Source organism: Saccopteryx leptura, chromosome 3, assembly GCF_036850995.1.
Source record: "Saccopteryx leptura isolate mSacLep1 chromosome 3, mSacLep1_pri_phased_curated, whole genome shotgun sequence".
NCBI classification, from domain to species: domain Eukaryota; kingdom Metazoa; phylum Chordata; class Mammalia; order Chiroptera; family Emballonuridae; genus Saccopteryx; species Saccopteryx leptura.
In genome coordinates, this window is record NC_089505.1 from 238,328,360 (window position 1) to 238,351,631 (window position 23,272).

The following is a 23,272-nucleotide window of genomic DNA, read 5'->3' on the forward strand; positions in this document are numbered from 1 at the left end:
CCTTTATTCCACTTTCTCTCTGATATCCACCTTACTGTTGTCTACGACTATGTGTTTGTTTGTAACTTTTTTATTCCATGTATTACTTTTTGAGAAAACTCTATACTGTTTCCATAGTGACTGTACCAATTTACATTTTTACCAGCAGTAGATGAGGCTTTTATTTTCTCTCTACATCCTCTCCAACCCTTGTATTTGTTTCCTGGTTGGTAACAAGCAATCTAACAGGTGTGAGGTGGTAGCTCTGCGGTTTTGATTTGCATTTCTCCTGTAGCTAGTGAAGTTGAGTATTTTTTCATATATATGTTGGTCATTGCTATGTTTTCTTGAGAAAAGTGTCTTTTCAGGTCTTCTGCTCATATTTAAAATTGGAGTTTTTGTTTCTTGTGCTGTAGAGTTGTATGAGCTTTTTGTATTAATATATTTGGATGTTAGCCTCTATTGGGGATTTTGTTTGCAGATATCTTCTCATTTTTTGTTGGTTGCCTTTTTGTCATGTTGATGGTTGGTTTTGCTGTGCAGAAACCTTTCACTTTGATATAGTCCATTTATCAGTAAAAATAAATTTATAATAGTATTTATTGTGTCATTTAAGTTAATTTTTGGTTTTACATAGATCTTTAGTTTCATAAGGGAGTTTTATGTCATTCTTTGAGTTTTTGAGTATTCAAATATAGATTTATTTGTGTCTCAAAAGAAAATAATAATTTGCATTAAAATTTTTTCTAATTATATCAATACCCTAAAATTCTGACACATTTTCATAGCATTGAACATGAGGTGGCAGAAGCCAGTGTCTTAGAAATCAGAAACAATGGATGAGACTGAGTGTAAACTTTTCTCAATAACTCTGAGCACAATTCTGTAAGTCTTTTATATTACAAACATAGAGATTTTAGAGTACTTTTTTTGTTTGTTTGTTTTCTCTTAAGGACTTCATTCTGAAATCTTAGCGTCTGACATATCTTGTGGCACCAGGTGTGCTCTGACTAAATGTCAGTTGAATGTGTCTATAAAAACCAAAAGGACAGTATTTCAACTGCCTGCCAGTTGCACAGCAAATATCAATAAAAAGAACAAAAGTAAAGGTTCAACACAGTAATTAATTCTCCCATTGACACTCAAGTCCCTGGAGTCATTTTCTTGCCTCCAATAAAACTCTTCTCTAATTAGACAGCACTGAGGGGACTCCAGTGTTTCCAGTACATGAACTGTGAAGGGAAGTATGTATGACTGCTCTTCATAGCAAAGGTACCTGAAGACACACTCAAGTTCTTTAAGGTAGAGTGGGAGCCCAAGGCTCTGTGCATCCCCCATAGACCCACTCATACAACATTAATGAACATCCATCACCTTATCAGCTCACCACTTTCAGGTCAAGAGTACTCATGGATCCTTAACAGTGACAGGTGGTCTGACTACAGATACTGAGCAAAAAAGGTATTTTTCTCAGATTATCTGATAATTTTTATTACCACTGCTGCTCTTTCTTCACTGTGGATTGTGAAGATTTTCCTGTAGATTATACAGTTACATTCAAAGTGCCTATTATCTTCTGATAGTAATTTTGTGAATAGAAAAATAAAAAGACAGAGGGCAGTAAAGGATCAGGGAGAAGATCCAAGGTAATGCGAAGAGTGGTGAGAGTATCCAGAGGAAAAAATAATGGGTAAGTAGAGGAACACAGAGAAGACCAAGGAGAGGAAGCATGAAGGCTGGGAAGGTGATCAGAAGAGAAGATCACAGAGAGATCAGGAGTGGGGACACTGCTGAAGAGGCCATGGGGCACTACTGAGGACCTTCTGTTACTACTTTTTATTAAAAAGGAAATTGAGATCCAAGTGTGGGCTTGAGTTCTCCAGTGCCAAGAAGAACTACATTTTCCAGAGTACTGACCACAGACTTTTTTTTCAAACTAAGACTCCTTTTGTTGTTGATGGTGAAATTAGGAGGTTAGGAGGCAGACAAGAGCAAAAAGAAAATCTAGAAGCCTGATAGTAGAAGAGATGGAAGGGAAATGAGAGAGCCTGTAGGAAGCTAGTGGCTGAGAGAGGCAGTCAGGCTTCTCTGATAGGGAAGTGAGCAGAAGAAGATGTCAGTTTGTGGCAAAGTGACAGAAGAGTTCAAAAGAGTTTGGAGGGGAAGCTGATATTTGAGTCTGTGGGCACTCACATACTGAGGCATCCTTACCTACCAGAACTTCAATGCTTTGTTTCTGCCCCTGCTCTTCAAGGGAATTCTCTGCCATGGGCCAAGCATAGTGGATAAGAAGAACTCAGGTGGAATGATATCTGTGGTTGGGCAAAGCAGAGTGGAGAAAAGTTCTGGAGAGGACCTCAAGGCAGGGAGTAATGCTCCTACTGGGCACCCTTAGAATCTGTATGCCAGGCAAGGGCCAGTCACCATCCTTGATCCCCATCTATTTCTGATTTTGGGAGCAAGAATCTAGATCCTGGGAAAGGGATATGGGATTATTTACAAATTTGTAACTATTCTCATTTTTTCGCCTACAGGGGCCCCTTGTCTATCTTACTTTCACCTTCTCTCAATTGTGACTTTTCTTTCAGCTTACCCAAGTTCTAGCACCCCATTATCCAACATCAGAAGACCCCTCTCCATTCACATGTTCCAGATCTCCACCTTTGCCAACTAGATCTGGCAGCACATTGAGGGCTCAGGCTGGCTTAATGAGCTGCAGACTCATCACTGGGACAGTGTCTCAAGCAACATCTGCTTTCTGTGGTCCTGGCCGGGAGGGTAATTTCAGCAACGAGATGAAGAACATTTATGTGTTACTGCAGTAGTACATCCATAGTTTCCACCAGGAAGTGCAGGCATTTTCCAGTCAGTTTCAGTTTGAATGTAAGGTTGCTTTTCCAAGGTGATATTTGCCTGAAAGTTCTAACCAGGGAAGGTGATATGCGAGCTCTGACCATTATTCAATCTTCCTGACTTTGTGTTCTGTCTCCCTTGGCTCGCTCCTTCTTCGATTCACCTTTACCACTATTCTCATGCTATTGTCACCCCACCACATACAAAGTACAGCCTACATGTATATATCTTCACATTCCTAAATATACCCTCATATTCTGGCTCCTTGGAATAGTTGTCACTTTGTGATGTTCTTTCCCCCAACCTTAATCTTAGACTCAGTCTTTCCCAATAGTATCTGCCCTTCTTCCTTATGGCGTAAGTGCTCATGTGGCCTAACCAGGCCCTAACCAGTTCTGTGTGAGCTCTTCCTGACTATTCTGTCTTTCTACAAGTCTTCTCATTTAGCCTCTTCAGATTAATTATTTCAACATTTCTTTATTATTTTCTTATTTACTTCCAACAGATATCCTCCCCATTTTTCACCAAACTCTAGTCTTCCATGTGATTTTCCAGTACATGTTTCTTTCCTTGAATTACCTTACTTTCTAGATGTTGATGTTTCCTCTCTACAATTTCTTCCATATTGACTCTTTCTTCTTGGTCAACCCTCAGAACTCTTTGAGATCTAGGTATCAGGCAGCTGTAAAATGCATTCCAGGAAGGCCTCAGAAAAAATTTTAAATGCAGCAAATCAAGGATCAAATTTCCCGAGTTTCCAAGGAATATCTGGAAGTCATCTCCAGGAGCAGGGAGTCAGGTTCAGAATGTGTGTAATGTGCTTATTCACTATCAAGTTATTAAAGATATTGTGTTGGATCTTCCTAGTGACATCCACCTTGATTCTGTCAGGTCTCCTGCAAGGAGGGAAGTCAGATCTGAAACAACAAGGTGAGCCCAAACTCTTCTCCCCTCACAAGCCTTAGTGCTTTAACACTTATATTTCAGTGTTTTACTCTTTGTTGGCCCTTTGAGACACAGAATAAGAAGCTAGAAGGTGAGTGTGGATTTAGGAGTGTTTCCATGACAAGAGAAAGCATTATTACCCAAGCTGACAAGGTACTTGCACTATGATACTCAGATTGGGTTGCCCCCTAAACTCCATTTCTTCTCTTTTTCCAGTGAAACCAAAGACTTGGGTGACCAAAGACTCCATTGCTGGTCCTGGCCGTCTGCTGCTGGTGTGCCACGTCTCTGGCTTTCATCTGAAACCTGTGTGAGTGATGTGGATGCAGGGTCAACAGGGTTAGTGAGGCACTCAACGAGGTGAAATCCTGCTCAATGATGATGAGACATGTGATCTTTGAGTAACCCTGGATGTGACAGCTGGCCTGATTTGCCGAGTAAAACACAGCATCCTGGAAAGCCATGATATAATCATCCACTGGGATGAGAAAGAATGAGAGCCCTGCTGGTAAATAATAGTTTTCCTATAGTTCCAAGGCTAATGAATGAGCAGCTGGAGAATGGATAGGACTGCTAAGTACCAGAGATAAAAGTGAGACAATATAAATCATAAAGAAGGGTAAAGATTCATAGCAATTAAATTTCAAGAAAACAGAGGGAAAAGATTAGAGATGATAAAGATAAATAAAGAAAGGAGCTAATAATTTGGTAAGAGAGAAAGAGAGAGAGAGAGGTGAGATCAGGCATATCAACTCAGAAAGAATTGAAATAAGGGCTCTAAAAAATACAAAAGAAAACTCTTGGAAGGTTTCAACCCTGTGAAATGAGAAGCATGAACTGAGGATTAAGATAAAGTGTAGAGGGGTGACATCAGAGAAATGGTGCCGTGAGGATAAAAGTGCTACCAATAAATCTCCCCAAAATTTCTACAAGTTTTTCAACCAGAGACAGAAAAAAAATCTATCCTTTGAGTGTCTAGAAGTCCCACACACTGAAAACAAAGGTATGATTGAGAAAAATATTGACTAAATATATAATCAAACCCGAACGAAATAAGACGGAGAAAGAAACACTCCGTCTTCCTCACTAACCTAAGCAAGGGCTGCTTTTACTTGGAACTGAGATAGAGGGCTAAGGGTGTGGAGGGAGTCAGGCTCTGGCACAGACGTCCAAGCCCAGGAAAGAGTGTGCCTGTGGCGACTCAGTCATTGCAAGCTAACGCCCACACCAAACCCTGGCAAAGACGGGCAAGTGGCGGCCACCATTAGCCCTGATATCCTGGTTGGCGAGTGTGAATATGTGCAAGAGGTTCCTCCTAGTGCCCTGGGAGTGAGTGCCCATGTTCTTGGACAGAGGGGCAGGGTCAGAAGTCTTTGTGTGGGCTCTGACCAGAATCTTGGTGTGGTCCCTGCACCATGAACAGCAGTGCGTGGGAAGTGTGTGAAAGCGAACTTCCCTATGCCCAAACTTTTCCAGGTGGGTGGGGCACCTCACCCAGCCATTCAAGCTAAGATCCCTGGGAAGGGAAAAAAAATATGAAAGCATTGAAAGGAGAGGCGCACAAGAAGCTTGCAGTCTGACTCGGGAGCAGATATGTGGATCCAATCACTGAAATTAGCTTAACCCACAGTCCGCTCACCTCTCAACTGACCTATGCAGCTCTAAGTGACAAGATCTCTCTCAGTTCAGCGATATAAGACAAGAGGCATAATATTTTTTAGTGCCTCTTGCTATGAACGTAGGGGTGGGGGCAACTTCTGATTGGCAGAGCTTTCATACTCAGGGCTATATCATTAAAAGAGGGATTTGGCAGCTTTTAAGACCCCCTGTTCTAAAAACAGCAACTAGGGCATCTTCTTCCCAGCCAAAACATGTTACAAAGTGCAAAAAGCCAGGGGAGAGTGGTCCTACAGAGTGCTGAGGCATACTGGAAATGCCTGGAGGCTCATAGAAAGGCACCTTGAGAGCAATTGGCTTCCAGCCCCGCCTAATTACACTGGCGGCTCTGACTGACAGAGCCTTACCCAGAGCCCTGTGATGAGTGGGGATAGAGTGGGGATTTGCCAGCTCTTTGAGCTTCTTACTCTCCAGGCAGAGGCAGCAGCACCCCATAGCTGGATCATCAGGCTGCTAATTCAGGAAGGAGAGACTAGTAGAGAGGCTCCGGGAAAACGCACTCTCTCATTGTTGGATTCTGCAAATGCTAATGAGCCTTGACTGCCAACAAGACTGAAGCCTAATATATGACATTGCCATAGAGACTTATCAACTGCAAATCTCTACCTAAGCATGCCACAGGGGCAGAGCCTGGGGTACAGAGTCACCAACCAGGAATAAGGAGAGGAAAGAAAAAGGAAGAAAATAGCCTCTCAAAATAAAAAAAAAAAATCCACAGACTTTATAACTTTTTACATTTTTTTTGTTTCTTTCATCTTCTTGTCTTGATTATTTTCTTTTTTTCTTTCACCTTGGCCATTTTATTCTCTGCCCATCTTACTCCTTCCTCTTCTTGAACTATACTACCTATAAGTGTTACATTTCCCATTTTCTTTGTTTTCTTCTTCTTTTCTCTCTATGAGGGTTGAACTCCAAAACCCTTAACTCTCTCTCTCTCTCTTTTTGTTCTTTTCTTCTTTTCGTTTTTTCCTCTTTTTTTTCTCCCTATATATTAGTTTCTTCTTTTCACCTTTACTTTTCCTCTCATTCAATCTTCAATCAAGAACAAATTATTTTATTTGGGACTCAAATTTTTTCTTTGAGGCACTTTGGTTGTTTTTTACTTTGCTTTTTAACTCATTAACATTCCTCCCAACCCTGGCTCTTTATTCTATCTAGTTTTTGCTCCACTTAATACAATAATAATTTTTTAATTTTTTTCCTTTTTCCTGTTTCTCTCTTATCCCTCTCATTATATCTTTTAGTTGACCATCACTTACAAGCAAGCCATTTTATTCTTGACCCAAATTTTTTCTCTTTTTGCATTTTGTGAGTCCCTACCTCCTTTTTTGCCCCTGTATTACTTCTCCTCAACTCAGGCCCTCTGTTATAGGTAGTTTTTGTTTCATTTAGCACAATATATTTCACAGTTCATCATAATTTTTTTCTAAAGGAGGAGGGGAGAGGAGAGTGGGAAAAAAAAGGAAAATAATACATTTTCTTTTTTTTTATTTTTTTTACTTTTTATTTTTTATTAATTCTCATAAGTACTATCAACAAAACCACCCACAGATGCCATTAAGGAAAAGGAAATCGAATATCATGGATACAAAAGACAGAGATGTAGCACAGATAGATGAGGAAAAATCTATGGAGAAAAAATTTAATATATTGGAAACCTTGGAGCTAAATGACAGAGAATTTAAAATAGGAATCCTAACAATACTCATATATACAAGAAAACACAGAAAGGCAATTTAGGGAGCTCAGAAAACAATTCAACAAACACAAAGAATATATTACCAAGGAAATTGAAACTATAAAAACAAATCAAACAGACATGAAAAACTCAATTCATGAACTGAAAAATGAGGTAACAAGCTTAGCTAATAGAACAGGCCAGATAGAAGGTAGGATTATTGACACAGAAGACAAGCAACTTGAGGAACAACAGGGAGAAGAACAGGCTCAAAAATAAAAAAAAAATGAGAAAGCCATACAGGAATTGTCTGACTCCATCAAAAATAATAGGTATATCAGAGGGAGAAGAGAGAGAAAATGGAATGGAGAACATATTCAAACAAATAATAGAAAAGAACTTCCCAAGCCTGTGGAAATAACTAAAGCCTCAAATTCAAACAGAACACCAAGTTTTCTTAACCACAACAAACCTACTCCAAGGCACATCATAATGAAATTGGCACAAACCAACGAAAAAGAAAAAATTCTCAAGGCAGCCAGGGAAAAGAAGAATACAACATATAAAGGAAGGCCTATTAGATTATCATTGGAATTCTCAGCAGAAACTCTACAAGCTAGAAGAGAGTGGACCCCAATATTTAAAGTCCTAAAAGAGAGAAACTTTCAGCCAAGAATACTATACCCATCAAAGCTATCCTTCAAATATGAAGGAGAAATAAAAACATTCACAGATATAGAAAAGACGAGGGAATTTATCATCAGAAAACCCCAACTTTAGGAAATACTAAAGGGGATTTTCCAACCAGATACAAAGAACAAAACAAAACAAAACCACAAGTAAAAGCTCCACCAAGAACACAATAAAAACAAATTTAAACTGTGACAACAACAACAACAACAACAACAAAAGGTGGAGAGGATGGAGATTAACAGCAGCAAAGAATGATGAAGTGCAGAAGCACTCATAAGATACTGTACTACAATGAACATGGTAGGTAACCTTTTCATTACTTAATGGTAAACACCTTTAAAAAACCACCATAGAAGCACAGGACTTAAAAAGGTAGCAACAGAGGAAAGAAGTATGAAATACAACCAAACAAAAACAAAGGAGAGAAAAACAAAAGAGAAGAATCAAACAAGATACAAAACTAACAGAAAGCAATTTATTAAATGGCAATAGGGAACCCACAAGTGTCAATAATTACACTAAATGTAAATGGATTAAACTCACCAATAAAAAGACACAGAGTAGCAGAATGGATTAAAAAAGAAAACCCAACTGTATACTGCCTACAAGAAACATATCTAAGCAACAAGGATAAAAACAAATTCAAAGTGAAAGGCTGAAAAACAATACTCTAAGCAAATAATATCCAAAAAAAAGCAGGTGTAGCAATACTCATATCTAATAATGCTCACTATAAGACAGTAAAAGTACTCAGAGACAAAAATAGTCATTTCATAATGATTAAGGGGACACTGAATCAAGAAGACAACAATTCTTAATATATATGCACCAAACCAAGGAGCAAAAATTATATATATAAGTCAGCTACTTATTGATCTTAAAACAAAAACTGACAAAAATACAATCATACTTGGAGACCTCAATATACAGCTGATGGCTCTAGATCGTTCATCCAAACAGAAAATCAATAAAGATATATTGGCCTTAAACAAAACATTAGAGCAATTGAATATGACAGACATCTACAGGACATTTTATCCCAAAGCAATAGAGAATATACTATTCTCTAGTGTACATGGAACATTCTCAAGAATTGACCATATGTTAGGCCACAAAAATAACATCAGCAAATTCAGAAAAATAGAAATTGTATCAAGCACATTTTCTGATCATAAAGCCTTGAAACTAGAATTCAACTACAAAAAAGAGGGGAAAAAACCCCACAAAAATGTGGAAACTAAACGACATACTTTTAAAAAATGAATGGGTCAAAGACGAAATAAGTGCAGAGATCAAAAGATATATACAGACAAATGAAAATGACAATATGACATATCAGAATCTCTGGGATGCAGCAAAAGCAGTAATAAGAGGGAAGTTCATATCAATTCAGGCCTATATGAACAAACAAGAGAGAGCCCAAGTGAACCACTTAACTTCACACCTTAAGGAACTAGAAAAAGAAGAACAAAGACAACCGAAAACCAGCCAAAGAAAAGAAATAATAAAAATCAGAGCAGAAATAAATGAAATAGAGAACAGAAAAACTATAGAAAAAATTAATGAAACAAGGAGCTAGTTCTTTGAAAAGATCAACAAAATTGACAAACCCTTGACAAGACTCACCAAGGAAAAAAGAGGAAGGACTCATATAAACAAAAGCCAAAATGGAAGAGCAGAAATCACCACAGATATCATAGATATACAAAGAATTATTGTAGAATACTACAAAAAATTATATGCCACTAAATTCAACAATCTAGAAGAAATGGATAAATTCCTAGAACAATACAACTTTCCTAGACTGAGTCAAGAAGAAGCAGAAAGCCTAAACAGACCAATTAGCAGGGAGGAAATAGAAAAAAACTATTAAAAACCTCCTCAAAAATAAAAGTCCAGCCTGACTAGGTGGTGGCGCAGTGGATAGAGTGTAGGACTGGGATGCAGAAGGACCCAGGTTCGAGACCCCGAGGTCGCCAGCTTGAGCGCGGGCTCATCTGTCTTGAGCAAAGAGCTCACCAGCTTGGACCCAAGGACGCTGGCTCCAGCAGGGGGTTACTCGGTCTGCTGAAGGCCCGCGGTCAAGGCACATGTGAGAAAGCAATAAATGAACAACTAAGAAGTCGCAACGCACAACGAGAAACTGATAATTGATGCTTTTCATCTCTCTCCATTCCTGTCTGTCTGTCCCTGTCTATCTCTACCTCTGTAAAAAAAACCAAAAAACAAAAAAAACAAACAAACAAACAAAAAAACATAAAAAAATAAAATAAATTAAAAGTCTAGGCCCAGACGGTTATACTAGTGAATTCTATCAAACATTCAAAGACTTGGTTCCTATTCTACTCAAAGTCTTCTAAAAAACTGAAGAAGAAGCAATACTGCCAAACACATTTTATGAGGCCAACATAACCCTCATATTGAAACCTGGTAAGAATAGCACAGAAAAAGAAAACTACGGACCAATATCTCTAATGAATACAGATGCTAAAATACTAAACAAAATACTAGCAAATCGAATACAACAACATATTAAAAAAATAATACATCATGATCAAGTGGAATTCATCCTAGAATCTCAAGGATGGTTCAACATACGTAAAACAGTTAACGTAATACACCATATCAACAAAACATAGAACAACAACCACATGATCTTATCAATAGATGCAGAAAAGGCATTCAATAAAATACAACACAACTTCATGTTTAAGACACTCAACAAAATGGGTATAGAAGGAAAATATCTCAACATGATAAAGGCCATATATTCAATATGATAAACCATTATCTAACATCATATTAAGTGGCATAAAACTGAAGGCTTTTCCCCTTCAATCAGAAACAAGACAGGGTTGTCCACTCTCTCCACTCTTATTTAACATGGTGCTAGAAGTTCTGGCCAGAGCAATCAGACAAGAGAAAGAAATAAAAGTCATCCATATCAGAAAAGAAGAAGTAAAGGTATCACTTTTTGCAGATGATATAATCCTATACAACAAAACCCCAAAGACTCCACAAAAAGATTACTAGAAACAATAAGCCAATACAGTAAGGTCACAGAATACAAAATTAATATACAAAATTCCATAGCCTTTCTATATGCCAACAATGAAACATTAGAAAACAAACTCAAAAAATAATTTCCTTCACGATTGCAACAAAAAAAATAATATACCTAGGAATAAACATAACAAAAAATGTAAAGGACCTATATAATGAAAACTACAAAGCATTGTTAAGGGAAATAAAAAAAGATTACAATAAAATGGAAAAATATTCCGTGTTCCTGGATAGGAAAAGTAAATATAGTCAAAATGACTATATTACCCAAAGCAATATACAAATTTCATGCAATTCCCATCAAAATTCCAATGACATTTTTAAAGAAATGGAACAAAAAATCATCAGATTTATATGGAACTATAAAAATCCTCAAATAGCCAAAGCAATTCTAAGGAAAAAGAATGAAGCTGGGGGCATTATAATACCTGACTTTAAACTATATTATAGAGCCACAACAATCAAAACAGCATGGTATTGGCAGAAAAATCGACACTCAGACCAATGGAACAGAATAGAAAGTCCAGAAATACAACCACATGTATATGGTCAAATAATTTTTGATAAAAGGGCCAATGACACACAATGGAGAAAAGAAAGCCTCTTCAACAAATGGTGCTGGGAAAACTGGAAAGCCACATGCAAAAGAATGAAACTCAACTACAGTTTGTCCTCTTGTACTAAAATTAATTCAAAATGGATCAAAGACCTAAATATAAGACCTGAAACAATAAAATACATAGAAGGAGACATAGGTACTAACCTCATGGACCTTAGTTTTAAAGAGCATTTTATGAATTTGACTCTAAAGGCAAGGGAAGTGAAGGCAAAGATAAATGAATGGGACCACATCAGACTAAGAAGTTTTTGCTCAGCAAGAGAAACTGACAACAACAAAGTTAATATTTCTGTTTCTCTCTCTCCCTCCCTTTCTCTCTTTAAAAATAATTAAAAGTTTTAGAAGAACTAAAAACATTGAACACACAAAAAAATAAATGCTTCACCTTTTGTATTTGACCATGTTTACCTCACACACACACTCACACACTCATGAATATGGGGTTAGGCTAGGGAGACCAGACAAGAGGATTAAATAAGAAAGAGTAGTCACTGAGAATGTGCAAGAGAAGAGAGGGCCATGCAGGGAAGATCGAGTTCGGTGGATGAACCAAAAGAATTTTCCTAGATTAAAGCAGACAATTGTTTCCCAGTGCCTTCTGATTTAACAGAGGTTACAACAAAACATTGAAAAGGTTAAATAAACCTTCAAAACCATAGAGCTGAAGTCAGGAAGAACAGTTGGAAGCCAGGAGAATATGAAGAAAAATCTGAAAATCAAGTTCTGGAGTAAAAATTACAGACAGAGTGGGAAGGTCAGGATGTGAGAGGCACAACTTTTCTCTGATGTGCAACATAAATGAGGCAGAGTTTTGTCCCTTGGAAGAGGAAGTCACTATATAGGACTGAGGAAACAACGGTTTACTGAGTTCAGAAATCAAACAGCAGTTCTAAGAGTCAGAAGTACCATCTCCCCGTAAAATGCGGCTTCTGTCACTTCTATTGCCAAGAGTTCTCATCCCAGGTGCTGACAATAAGCATGAGCACAAGCACGGTAAGAGTAACTCTGGCTGGAACTCTGGGTGTGGGTGGTTTCGATGAAAGCATGCTGTGCATACCCCTGAGGGTCTGGGCCAGCCCATCTCCAGCCCTCTACTTCTTTTGTGGAGGCTGAGGATGGAGCCAGAGGCCCTGGCACAGGCAAATAATTCTGACATTTTGTTTTTCAGATTCTATTTGTTTTTTTTTCCTGGGTGTGTTTTGGTTTTCATTATTTTCCCTCCATTTTCTTCTGCTTTTCTCTTTATTTCACTTTCCTTATCCTCTTATCCTTTCACCACAGCTTTCCAGGGACCAACCTCTTTCCATCTCATCCAGATATCATCATTTGTCAACAGCACCTGGGCACAAAATGAAGGCTCAGGCTGGCTGGAAGATCTGCAGATTCATGGCTGGGATAGTGACTCGGGCACTGCCATTTTTCTGAAACCTTGGTCCAAGGGAAACTTCAGTGATGTGGAGATGACTGAGTTGGTGGAAATATTCCAAGGCTATTTCATCAGACTCACTGGGGAAATACAGAATCATGTCAATGACTTCCAGATAACATGTGAGTACAGTCCTCTAATTTGGGGAGATTACCAATGAATCTCTTTCTCTCTCTCTTTCTAGGTTCATGCTACTGCATCCCAGGATCTTTACTCTTTTTTCAAAGTTTTTCCAACTATATGTACACATTTCTCTAGAGTGGTCTTCCTCTTAGACTGCCTACCTCCCCAAGGTATTTCAGATTCTTCCTGCTTCTTATAGTCTTGCCTGATAAAAACCCTCCTTTTTGTATAACTTTTATAAAAACCCAAAGCAAGAAGCTCTCATTTTTTCTTCCCTGTCTTTGAGTAAACTTAAGTGTGAATTCTTTTGTTTACAATCCATCTCCTAAGCATCTCCTGCCTGCTCCTCCTCTCAATGTAATTCTCCCATTCATCCTGGAATGTGTGCTTACTCCTGACTTCACCATCCTGCTCCTCATAAAACCCCTTCTTCTTTCTCACCCACTGTACTTTATTACAACTACCCTTCCCCTCCATTTATGACATGTATACTTTTCCTCTGTTCTCTTCTTATTGAAAAGTCTCCAAATAGCCATGACTGGGTAGCTAGTTATTTAGAGCATCATCTCGATATGCTAAAGTTGCAAGTTCAATCACCAACCAGGGCACATACAAGACTCAACCAATGAGTGCATCAGTGGGTGGAAAACAAATTAATGTTTCTCTCTCTGTATCTCTCTCTCTCTCTCTCTCTCTCTCTCTCTCCCTCTCTCTCTAAATCAGTCAGTCAATAAAAATTAAAAAAAGAAAAGTCTCTGAATACAATCATACACCACTTGACATTTAGACATGTTCTAAGAAATACAATGTTAGACAATTTTTGTGGTATAGCCTCCCACACACCTAGGCAATATGGTATATTTTATTCCTTCAAGGCTAAAATTCTGTACAGCACAGTATTTACAAAATATATATATAACATTAAATAAAGCACAAAAGAAAATTATCCAATAAAGAGATGCAGTAAACACAAGAGATATAAGACTATTTCTGGCCTAACACGGCATACTGTTTAACAGCAGAATACTTTTTCTGAAGTAGGAAGTTTTCATTTTAAAATAACAATTAAAAGTATAATAAATACATAAACCAGTAGCATTATTTATTATCATTATCAGTTATCATGTACTGTATATATTCCATTGTTAATCTCTTATACAACCAGCAGCAAAGTAGACTTTTTACCTGTTATCACCAAAAATACAAGCAAAACTTTATGATGTTATGATGGTCACGATTTCACTAGGCAGCTTCATTATAATCTATGGGGCTACCTTCTGTACGTGGTTTCTTCTTCACTGAAAAGTCATTGTGCAACATGTAATGGTGCTGGATTGGTTTTGGCTCATCATTTCACACCTCAAACATTTCTCCCCAACCAAACTCAATGATCTAGGCTCTTTCTTCATCTCTTTCCTACTTGTTGGCATTTAAATACCTTTGTCTCTGTTTTTCTTTTATACAGATCCCTTTGAGATCCAGGGTAGAGCCGGCTGTGACCTGCATTCTGGAGAGACCATAGTAGGATTCTATAAGTTAGCTTTTGGAGGTGTAGATTTACTGAAAGTCCAGAATTATTCATGGATGCCTGCCACAGAGGGTGGCAGCCTAGCACAGAGGTTCTGTGACCATTTCTCTAAATACCAAGGTTTCACTAATGATGTAGAACAGCTCCTGTCAAACACCTGCCCTCGATTTCTCTTGGGTGTCCTCGATGCAGGAAAGGTGGAACTGCAGAGACAAGGTCAGTCCTCTTTTCTCTCCAAGACTTTTCTATTTCACATTCCACCACCTCTGTGTATTCAAAGGTTGGGGTTGCCTAAGTGGGAGGGGCTTAATCAATAAATTATTTGGGTTCCAACAAAGTGGAAGGAGTCATTCTATAAACATGGATTGCTGAGCCCTTATGCTTTAGATTAGAGTCATAATGTCACACTGTCCTGCTCCTTTCTTCTCCAGTGAAGCCCGAGGCCTGGCTTTCCAGTGACCTCTCTTCTTTGCCTGGTCATCTGCTGCTAGTGTGCCATCTCTCAGGATTTTACCCCAAACCTGTATGGGTGATGTGGATGTGGGGAGAGCAGGAACATCCAGGAACTCGTCAAGGTGACATCCTGCCCAATGCTGATGGGACATGGTACCTCCAAGTTACCCTGGACGTTGTGGCTGGGGAGGAGGCTAACCTGAACTGCCGAGTAAAGCACAGCAGCCTGGGAGGCCAAGACATCGTCCTCCACTGGGGTGAGAAAGAACTGGCCCTGGCCAGAAATGGGAGGAGATGGTCAACAAACATGGAGGGAGGGACGAGCAAAATGGTGAGAGACTTAGTAGGTGTGACAGAGAAACAAGGAGGGAGGGAGGGAGATAAAGAAAAAGGGAAAAACAGCAAGAGTGAGAAAGAGAGAGATGAAATAAGGTAGCAATATTTAACTGGTGTGCTGTACGAATTTTGTAAACAGTTGGCTATTTAGTCAAGGGCACTGACCCCTTTCCCCTTAGATTATGAAATTTAAAAAAAATGACAACAGCCAACACAGCAACAGCCATCTAGAGTGAATGAATTAAAATTATATTTATTTTTGTCATATCCTCAAAAATAAATTTTTTGATGTGCCACAGTATTAACTTTATGTGTGCCATGAAAAGAAAAAGGTTGAAAATCACTCAGCTAAGGTATAAAGGAGGTAAGAATTAGGGACTTATAAATTGGGTGAGGTGGGCAAGAAGAAGTGACAGAAGATAGATATAAATAAGGATTATTGTGTTAGAGAATCTGAGAGGGGAAGTTGGATTTGCCTTTACATCCAAGCAGGTGAGAGATCGTGCTGACACTCAGGTGAGCAAAGGAAGGGCTGGAGACTCAGGGATGGGTTTGCAGTGACATCTGTGTGTCTTCTCCCAATTTCCAGGACATCCTACCTCCACCGTGGTGATAATTTCGGCAGTAATATTGCCCACTTTCATTCTTTTGATATGTCTTGCATTATGGTATTTGTGGCACCGGTAAGTTTTAAAAATCTTTTCTGTCCACCTCTTACTCTTTTATACCATTTTAACCTATTTATATCACTTTAGCCTCAATTTTTATCTTTTTAATTTATTGGGTAACATGGTTCACAAAACCATGCAAGTTTCAAGGGCACAACTCAATATAACACCATCAATGATGCAATATAACTGCATTGTTCTCTGCCCCACCTCCATCTGTCTCTTTCTGCCCACCTTTTCTGCCCTTTTTCATCGTCCCTCTACTTCTGCTCCATTTTCCCTCTGGTTCTGGAATTCTGTTGTCCGAATCTATGTGTTATGTATTTACATTTTGGGCTAATCACTTCACTTTCTTACATCCAGTCCCTTCTTCCACGCCCCTCTGAGAGCTGTCCATCTCTTCCCTGTGTCCGTGCCTCTGCACTTTCTCCCCACTTCCCATCTATTTATGTTAATCTATTTTTTAACTGTGGTAAAGTATACATGACATGAAACTTATTATCCTAGTCACTTTTTTTTTCCCGAAGTTAGAAGCAGGGGGGCAGTTAGACTCCTGCATGCACCCGATCTGAATCCACCCAGCATGCCCACCAGGTGGCGATGCTCTGCCCATCTGGGACATTGCTCCATTGCAGCCAGAGACATTCTAGTACCTGAGGCGGAGGCCATGGAGCCATCCTCAGTGCCTGGGCCAACTTTGCTCCAATGAAGTTTTGGCTGAAGGAGGGGAAGAAAGAGATAGAGAAGAAGGAGAGGGGGAGGGGTGGAGAAGCAGATGGGTGCTTCAACTGTGTGCCCTGACCAGGAATCGAACCCAGGATTTCCATATGCTGGGCTGATGCTCTACCGCTGAGCCAACCAGCCAGGGCCATCTTAGTCACTTTTAAATGCATACTTTAATAGTATTAGTTACACTTATATTTTGGTACAATCTCTAGTATCCTTTTCACCTAGAAAACTAAAACTGTATGCTCATTAAACAACATCCTGTCATTTCTTATTCATCTAGACCTGGACAACCAACATCCAACTTTCTATCTATATAAATTTAACTACTCTACATACCTCATATCAGTGGAATCATCAGTATTTGTCTTTTTATGACTGTATTGTTTTATTTAGCATAATGTACTCAGGGTTCAGCTATGTTGTAACATGTGTCAGAAATTATTTCCTTTTTAAGGAAGGCTGAATAATATTTTATTGTATTTAAATAACATCTTTGTTTACCCATTCACTTGGCAATAGGCATTTAGGTTGATTCCACCTTTTGGTCATTATGAATGAGTTGTTATGAAATGGGTGTAAAACTATGTCTTATGTAGAGCTAAAGCTGTTTGTGTTCTTAGCAGGTCATGTCAGAATATCCAGTGAGATTTCATCATGTCTCCTTTCCCATTTGGAATAAGTACCCAGAAGACTGGAAGCTCAAGTTATCTGCCCAGGAATCAATCTCATCGTACTTAAAAATACAATCATATTTGATCCACTCAGAGTATCTAAATGGTTGTGAGATATATCATAATTTACTCACTAGAAGAAAAATAATTAAGAACTGTGAATTTATTAAAGATGGCATCAATAGTGGGCTCCAACTGGATTTCATAGTTGTAAGGTGTGAGAAAGAATGTATCTTAAAATAAAGTACAGATGGCCCCTGACTTACAATTTTTTCACTTTATAATGGTGTGAAAGCAATACACATTTAATAGAAATGCTACTTGAATTTTTATTTTTTTCTTGCACTACTTATATGCAGTATGATACCCTCTTATGATGTTGGCAGTGTCAGTGAGCCTATGTCCCAGTCAAGATTAGGAAGATAAACCACCAATAATCTACCATATGTTTATTGTGTTAGATGATTTTCCCACAGGTAAGCCAATGTGTTTTGATTATGTTGAAGATAGGAGAGGCTAAAGAATGCCATTTAGTAGGTTAGTTGCATTAAATAGTTTTTGACATACAAAATTTTCAATTGACAATGGATTTTGTTGCATGTAACTCTACTGTAGGTCAAGAAGCATCTATATCCAATTGAATGGTGATATTTCTCTTGTTGTTTCAGAACATTTTTAAATATTTTTTAACCCTAGTCAGATAGCTCTGTTGGTTAGAGCATTGTTTTAAGCACAGAGGATGCCAGTTCAATCCCTGGATAGGGCACATATAGGAACAGATTAATGATTCTATCTCTTTTCCTTTCACTTTCACTGTAAATCAATAAATAAAAAATTTAAAATATGTACATTTTTTTCTGCTTGTACTGAAATAACATTTGTCAAAGTAAGCTAATTAAAATTATGCTGGAATAGTTGTGATTGTAGAGATTCTGATCATTTATATTGTAATTTCTCTGCTTCTACCTGGATGACTTTCTAACACTCAAGGCACATTTGTGGTATTTCCTCCTTCCCTAGCACTACAATGGAAGGACCTTCTCCTGTCTGGTGTCATACAAAAATCCACTTTACTCAAAGTCCTCAACATAGTAGTGACATTTTTTTCTTTTATACCTGTAAGTCCCTTGAGAGAAGGCTTGCTCTAGATGGTTCCCTGGCAAGATCTTTAAATTCCATATGTATTTGTTCAGTAAAATTTATCTGAGTTGATATAACTTCCATGTTAATGGTTTCCTCAAAATTATGTCCCCTCCTTTTATTCTTTTTAGTTGATGCTCTATATTTCTCTCTTATTAAAATATTTCTCACATAGCAAAATAACATATGTCATATTCTCTTTTTTCTGTCCTGAACCCATCTGGAAAAAAAAAAACACCTTCATATCCATACTAATATAATTAATGTTTACCTACAAAGATTAATCAGAATAGGATCCTGCTCCTCATTTCTTAGTGAGAATGAATGAGAGGTAGAAAGTGTGAGGGATAATAGAGCAAGGCAGTTGTTAAATAGCCAAGTCGGAATCAAGAGGGTTTTTCTTGTCTCAGGGACTTTGAGATCTGTGATGTCCCAATTCATTTTGATCTTTGATTTACATTTACTTTTATTCTTTGTTTTTTTCTTATTCTATAGTTCTCTAGAAACACCATTTAAAAAGTCCAAATTCACTTGATCAAAACAGCAGCATGAGAAAGGTGGAAACAATATGAGTATAGGTCTGTTTTTTTTTTTTTTTTTTTTTTGGTATTTTTCTGAAGCTGGAAACGGGGAGAGACAGTCAGACAGACTCCCACATGCGCCCGACCGGGATCCACCCGGCACGCCCACCAGGGGGCCACGCTCTGCCCCTCCGAGGCGTCGCTCTTTTGTGACCAGAGCCACTCTAGCGCCTGGGGCAGAGGCCAAGGAGCCATCCCCAGCGCCCGGGCCATCCTTGCTCCAATGGAGCCTCGCTGTGGGAGGGGAAGAGAGAGACAGAGAGGAAGGAGAGGGGAAGGGGTGGAGAAGCAGATGGGCACTTCTCCTGTGTGCCCTGGCCGGGAATCGAACCCGGGACTTCTGCACGCCAGGCCGACGTTCTACCACTGAGCCAACCTGCCAGGGCTGAATATAGTTTTTATAGAACTTAAAAAAAATGTCAGAGCAAGCAGAACTTTTGGAAAAACTAGGGGTACTGGAAGCATTTCCTTCACCTGGAAATTTTAGGACAATGTCAACTTTAGGAGTTGGAATGAGAAGGAAACGACTGAAAATGTAGATTTAATGTCTCTCCATTAAAATAGTGGTCACTTTCCAGAATGCATTAAACTCCACCTCATCTTGTAAAGTACACATATTGTTGTTGTATGGTTTCCTGCACCCTCAGCTACATTTTAGGGACATAAACAATCTGTGTTTCTTGGAAAGTAAACTATGAGTCAACAGCAGCAGCAGTACCTATGAGTTTGCTAGAAAAATAATTTTCAGCTCCACTCCAGATATATTATATTAAAAAAAATAAATGGAAACAAGAATGCGCTCTTTTAGATACATTTAAGTTTGAGAACTCCACATCCTAAAATTTCTCAACCTTTCGCTGCTGACATTTGGAGCCAGATAATTCTTTGTTATGAAAGGCTGTCCTGTGTACAATAGATTTTTAGCAACATCTCTACTTACCAGATGCCAATAATACCTTCTCAATTTTGACAACCAAATATATCTTCAGATACTGTAAAATGTCCATTAGGGGGCAAATTTTACTGCAGAAAAGAGAGCAGGCTAAGTTGGAATAATTCATGTGTATGTGACTTAATTTGGGTCCAATCCATCTGAATCCTACTGATTATGTTTGGTGGATGAAAATAAAAAGGTCTTTATTGTCTCAGTAGTATGCCTCCTTCAAAGCTTAAAATTGCCACAAAATTTGGTTGCATGAGTAAAGCTGACCAGGAATAAAGAACACAAATGGAGCAGAATAATGAATTAACAGAGCCAAAGATCAAATCCTGCTCTATGGGAAGATTTAGTCACTCTGGATACCTTAGTTGTATAAACCCAGGTATTCAGCCAAGGCTTAAATTCTCCAGACATCTTTAAATGAAGAATTGTAGGTACCATGCAAGTATGTCAGGAATCCCAGCTGGGGATGAATAGTGTCTGTCTTCGAGATTCAGATATGAGAGGTAGTCAGCCTGATTTGTGGGCTGAAGATTTGAATCACACAGAAAGCCATAAAATCTTTAAATATGAAGACTCTTCCTAAATTTAATGAAAGTTCATTAGCACAATTTAATTAAACACTGTACTAAACAGCACAGAATAAAACATTTCCACAGTAGTTTTATTGAACAGCACGACTTTAAGTTGTGTATAGCATAATTGAAAGCTCTTTAAGCTACACGACAAAAATGTAACTAAAAGTGACACGAAAGATAAGATTTCCATATGAAGTTAGCACTTTGCAGGCCTCAGAGCTTATGTAATAATTTTAACATGTGTACCCGGTTTATGTCAATAGCCATGACTGTAATGATACATAACAGGTGGTGACTAATGCCATGAGAGACAGAGCTAAGGTCTCTCACAAAGGTTTTCAAGGTAGGAGCTAACTGCACCCATTGATGAGTTTATGAAAGAATCAGAATTATTGAAGGTTTTGAGGAATCTGAAAGTAGTGTAAGTAAGAGGTAAGGACAAGATGATTAGAGCAACATGATACCACTGAAGAGATCTTTCTTGTGTCTTTTACTGGGCTTATTTGGGACAGTATTGATATCATACATTCACATGAATAAAGCTGTTATCTAAAGGAAAATCACTTTGAAAAAGAATGAGCCCTCAGAGAAGAAATATTACTTATGTTTAAAATTTGATATGGGGTTGGGGGAAGCTGGAGAATATAAACCTTCCAAAAATTAACCCTAAAAAGGATTTGGCTGTGTGGGCATAGTTGGAAAATTAAATAATTGCTGAGTAGATGAACAGACTTAGAAAAGGCTCCATTGTGTGACTATATAGGACAGTCTGGGCACTCATTCTCTAGCCCTATGATGAAAGAGCAACATGTTGAGATTGAAAGGCACAATTTTATTATACAAAACTTTAGGTGTCTATTGTTTGTAGATACAACTGTTGATGTTATTTATAACTTCTGTTAACATTTCCATGAATTGGCATTTTTTATTCTAATATAATAATATTATAAATCAGACTTCTTTGAAGAAAATACAAGAAGGTCAACCTTTTGATTATTACAAAATTTTCAATAATAGAAGATAGAACATTTTCTTACTTTACACAAATTTACTAAAAATATGATTTTAGATCAATTCTAGGTGATTTCTCCTATTATCATTTTCTACTTAGAAAATTCTGTTTGTTTTTTTGTTTGAGTATTTGTTTGTTTTAATTTTTTAAATTGATTTTAGAGAGAAAGGAAGGTGGAGAGGGGAACAATGATCACTTTCGGCTTGTGTCCTGACCTAGGATAAACTGGCAACTTATATGCTTCTAGGTGATGCTCTAAAGTAACCAACTGAGCTACTCAGCCAGGGCTCAATTTGTTTAAAGTATGTCTTGTGACGTTTTCCATGAAGTTTTCACTTTTGGCAGGAAGGTTAATGAAAGAGGATCTGTGAGTGTGACTATGGGACACCCCCAGGGAAAAGCAGAGGAGGGAAGATTTCTTCTGAAAAGAGATCTGACCACAAAGAGTAAATATTTTTTGTCAAAAAAGGAATTTAGCAAAGAAAAAAAAATTATAAAACAGTGTAGTGATTGAGGGTAGAGGGGAATAGATGGTAATGGAGGGAGACTTGACTTAGGGTGGTGAACACACAATGCAGTATACAGATGATGTATTTTAGAGTTGGACACCTGAAAACTTTATAATTTTATTAACCAATGTCACCTCAATAAATTTAATAAATATTATTTCATGGTTGTTAAGAGCTAATAAAATTTTATCAAATTAGGAGAAAATAATATTTTATACCAAAAAAATAAAATTAATGATACATATATATATATATTTTTAATTTGTCCTTTGACTGATTTTAATTTAGAAGGAATTTCTCTAATGATTTTATTAAGTGTTGCTGAGTTGTTACCAGAAATAAATTTTTGGTTTTCCAGTTCTTTGCTGTGCTTTGTGAATTTGGTCACCTCAAAATTGAAATATGATCTCTGGCTATTTTTACCCATAGAATAGTCCAATTTCTTGTGCAAAAAAAAATGATCTTACAGTGGTCCCTCCTCTATCATGGAGGTTAGGTTCTGAAACCCACTGCAATAGGCAAAAATCCTCAAAGTAGCAAACTTATATTTATTATTATTATTTATATATATAGAACACAGTGCTCTGGTTGGTTGCCTCTCATCCTTTAGCCAATAATGTATTGTGTACAATCTCACATGGGCAAACTAGCTCAAATGGAAATGGCCATAGCTCCATTTTTCATATGTGCTGTATACTACGTATTTTATTTTGATTTAATATTCTTTTAATATGTTTTAATTAACATTTTCATATTGTTTTCAATTTTTTAGGCTAGAAAATGCTTATTTTACTTCAGAAATAACTAAAATATTAAATATATAAAAATACCTATATACCACAAAATCCCATCATATAATAAAAAATCCACAATATAAAGTTAGATATATACAATTTAGAAATCATTTAAAAATCTGTTATACAGTGAGACTGTAAAATATGAACTGTGATATGGTGAGAAACAACTGTATTTTCTAATTTATTTTTTTATTTTATTCTGTAAATGATCCAAAACTTCCTCAAATTAGTACAATTATTTATCACATTGATGTTTGGCATATGACATTTCTTT

General features: G+C 37.7%; 1 protein-coding gene across 3 annotated transcripts; it reads left to right on the forward strand.

The window, feature by feature from the left end:
- Window positions 1-12,401: 12,401 nt before the first annotated feature.
- LOC136400729 (T-cell surface glycoprotein CD1b-2-like) lies at window positions 12,402-17,766 on the forward strand. Of its 3 annotated transcripts, none has more exons than XM_066377876.1 (6): window positions 12,402-12,500; window positions 12,789-13,055; window positions 14,522-14,800; window positions 15,016-15,294; window positions 15,963-16,056; window positions 17,391-17,766. In XM_066377876.1, the coding sequence occupies exons 1-6, from the start codon at window positions 12,428-12,430 to the stop codon at window positions 17,413-17,415; spliced, it is 1,017 nt and encodes a 338-aa protein (XP_066233973.1). In that variant the 5' UTR covers window positions 12,402-12,427; the 3' UTR covers window positions 17,416-17,766. The 3 variants fall into 3 exon arrangements, with proteins under 3 accessions (XP_066233973.1, XP_066233974.1, XP_066233975.1); XM_066377877.1 differs by having other exon boundaries at window positions 17,394-17,766; XM_066377878.1 differs by having other exon boundaries at window positions 12,412-12,500; window positions 12,824-13,055.
- The last annotated feature ends 5,506 nt before the right edge of the window (window positions 17,767-23,272 follow it).

Excerpts from the sequence above, each read along its gene's own strand:
- LOC136400729 (XM_066377876.1), top strand. The coding sequence starts at position 12,428 with ATGCGGCTTCTGTCACTTCTATTGCCAAGAGTTCTCATCCCAGGTGCT. Across the intron at positions 14,801-15,015 it reads GGTGGAACTGCAGAGACAAG|TGAAGCCCGAGGCCTGGCTT; the intron begins GTCAGTCCTCTT and ends TTTCTTCTCCAG. Across the intron at positions 15,295-15,962 it reads AGACATCGTCCTCCACTGGG|GACATCCTACCTCCACCGTG; the intron begins GTGAGAAAGAAC and ends CCCAATTTCCAG.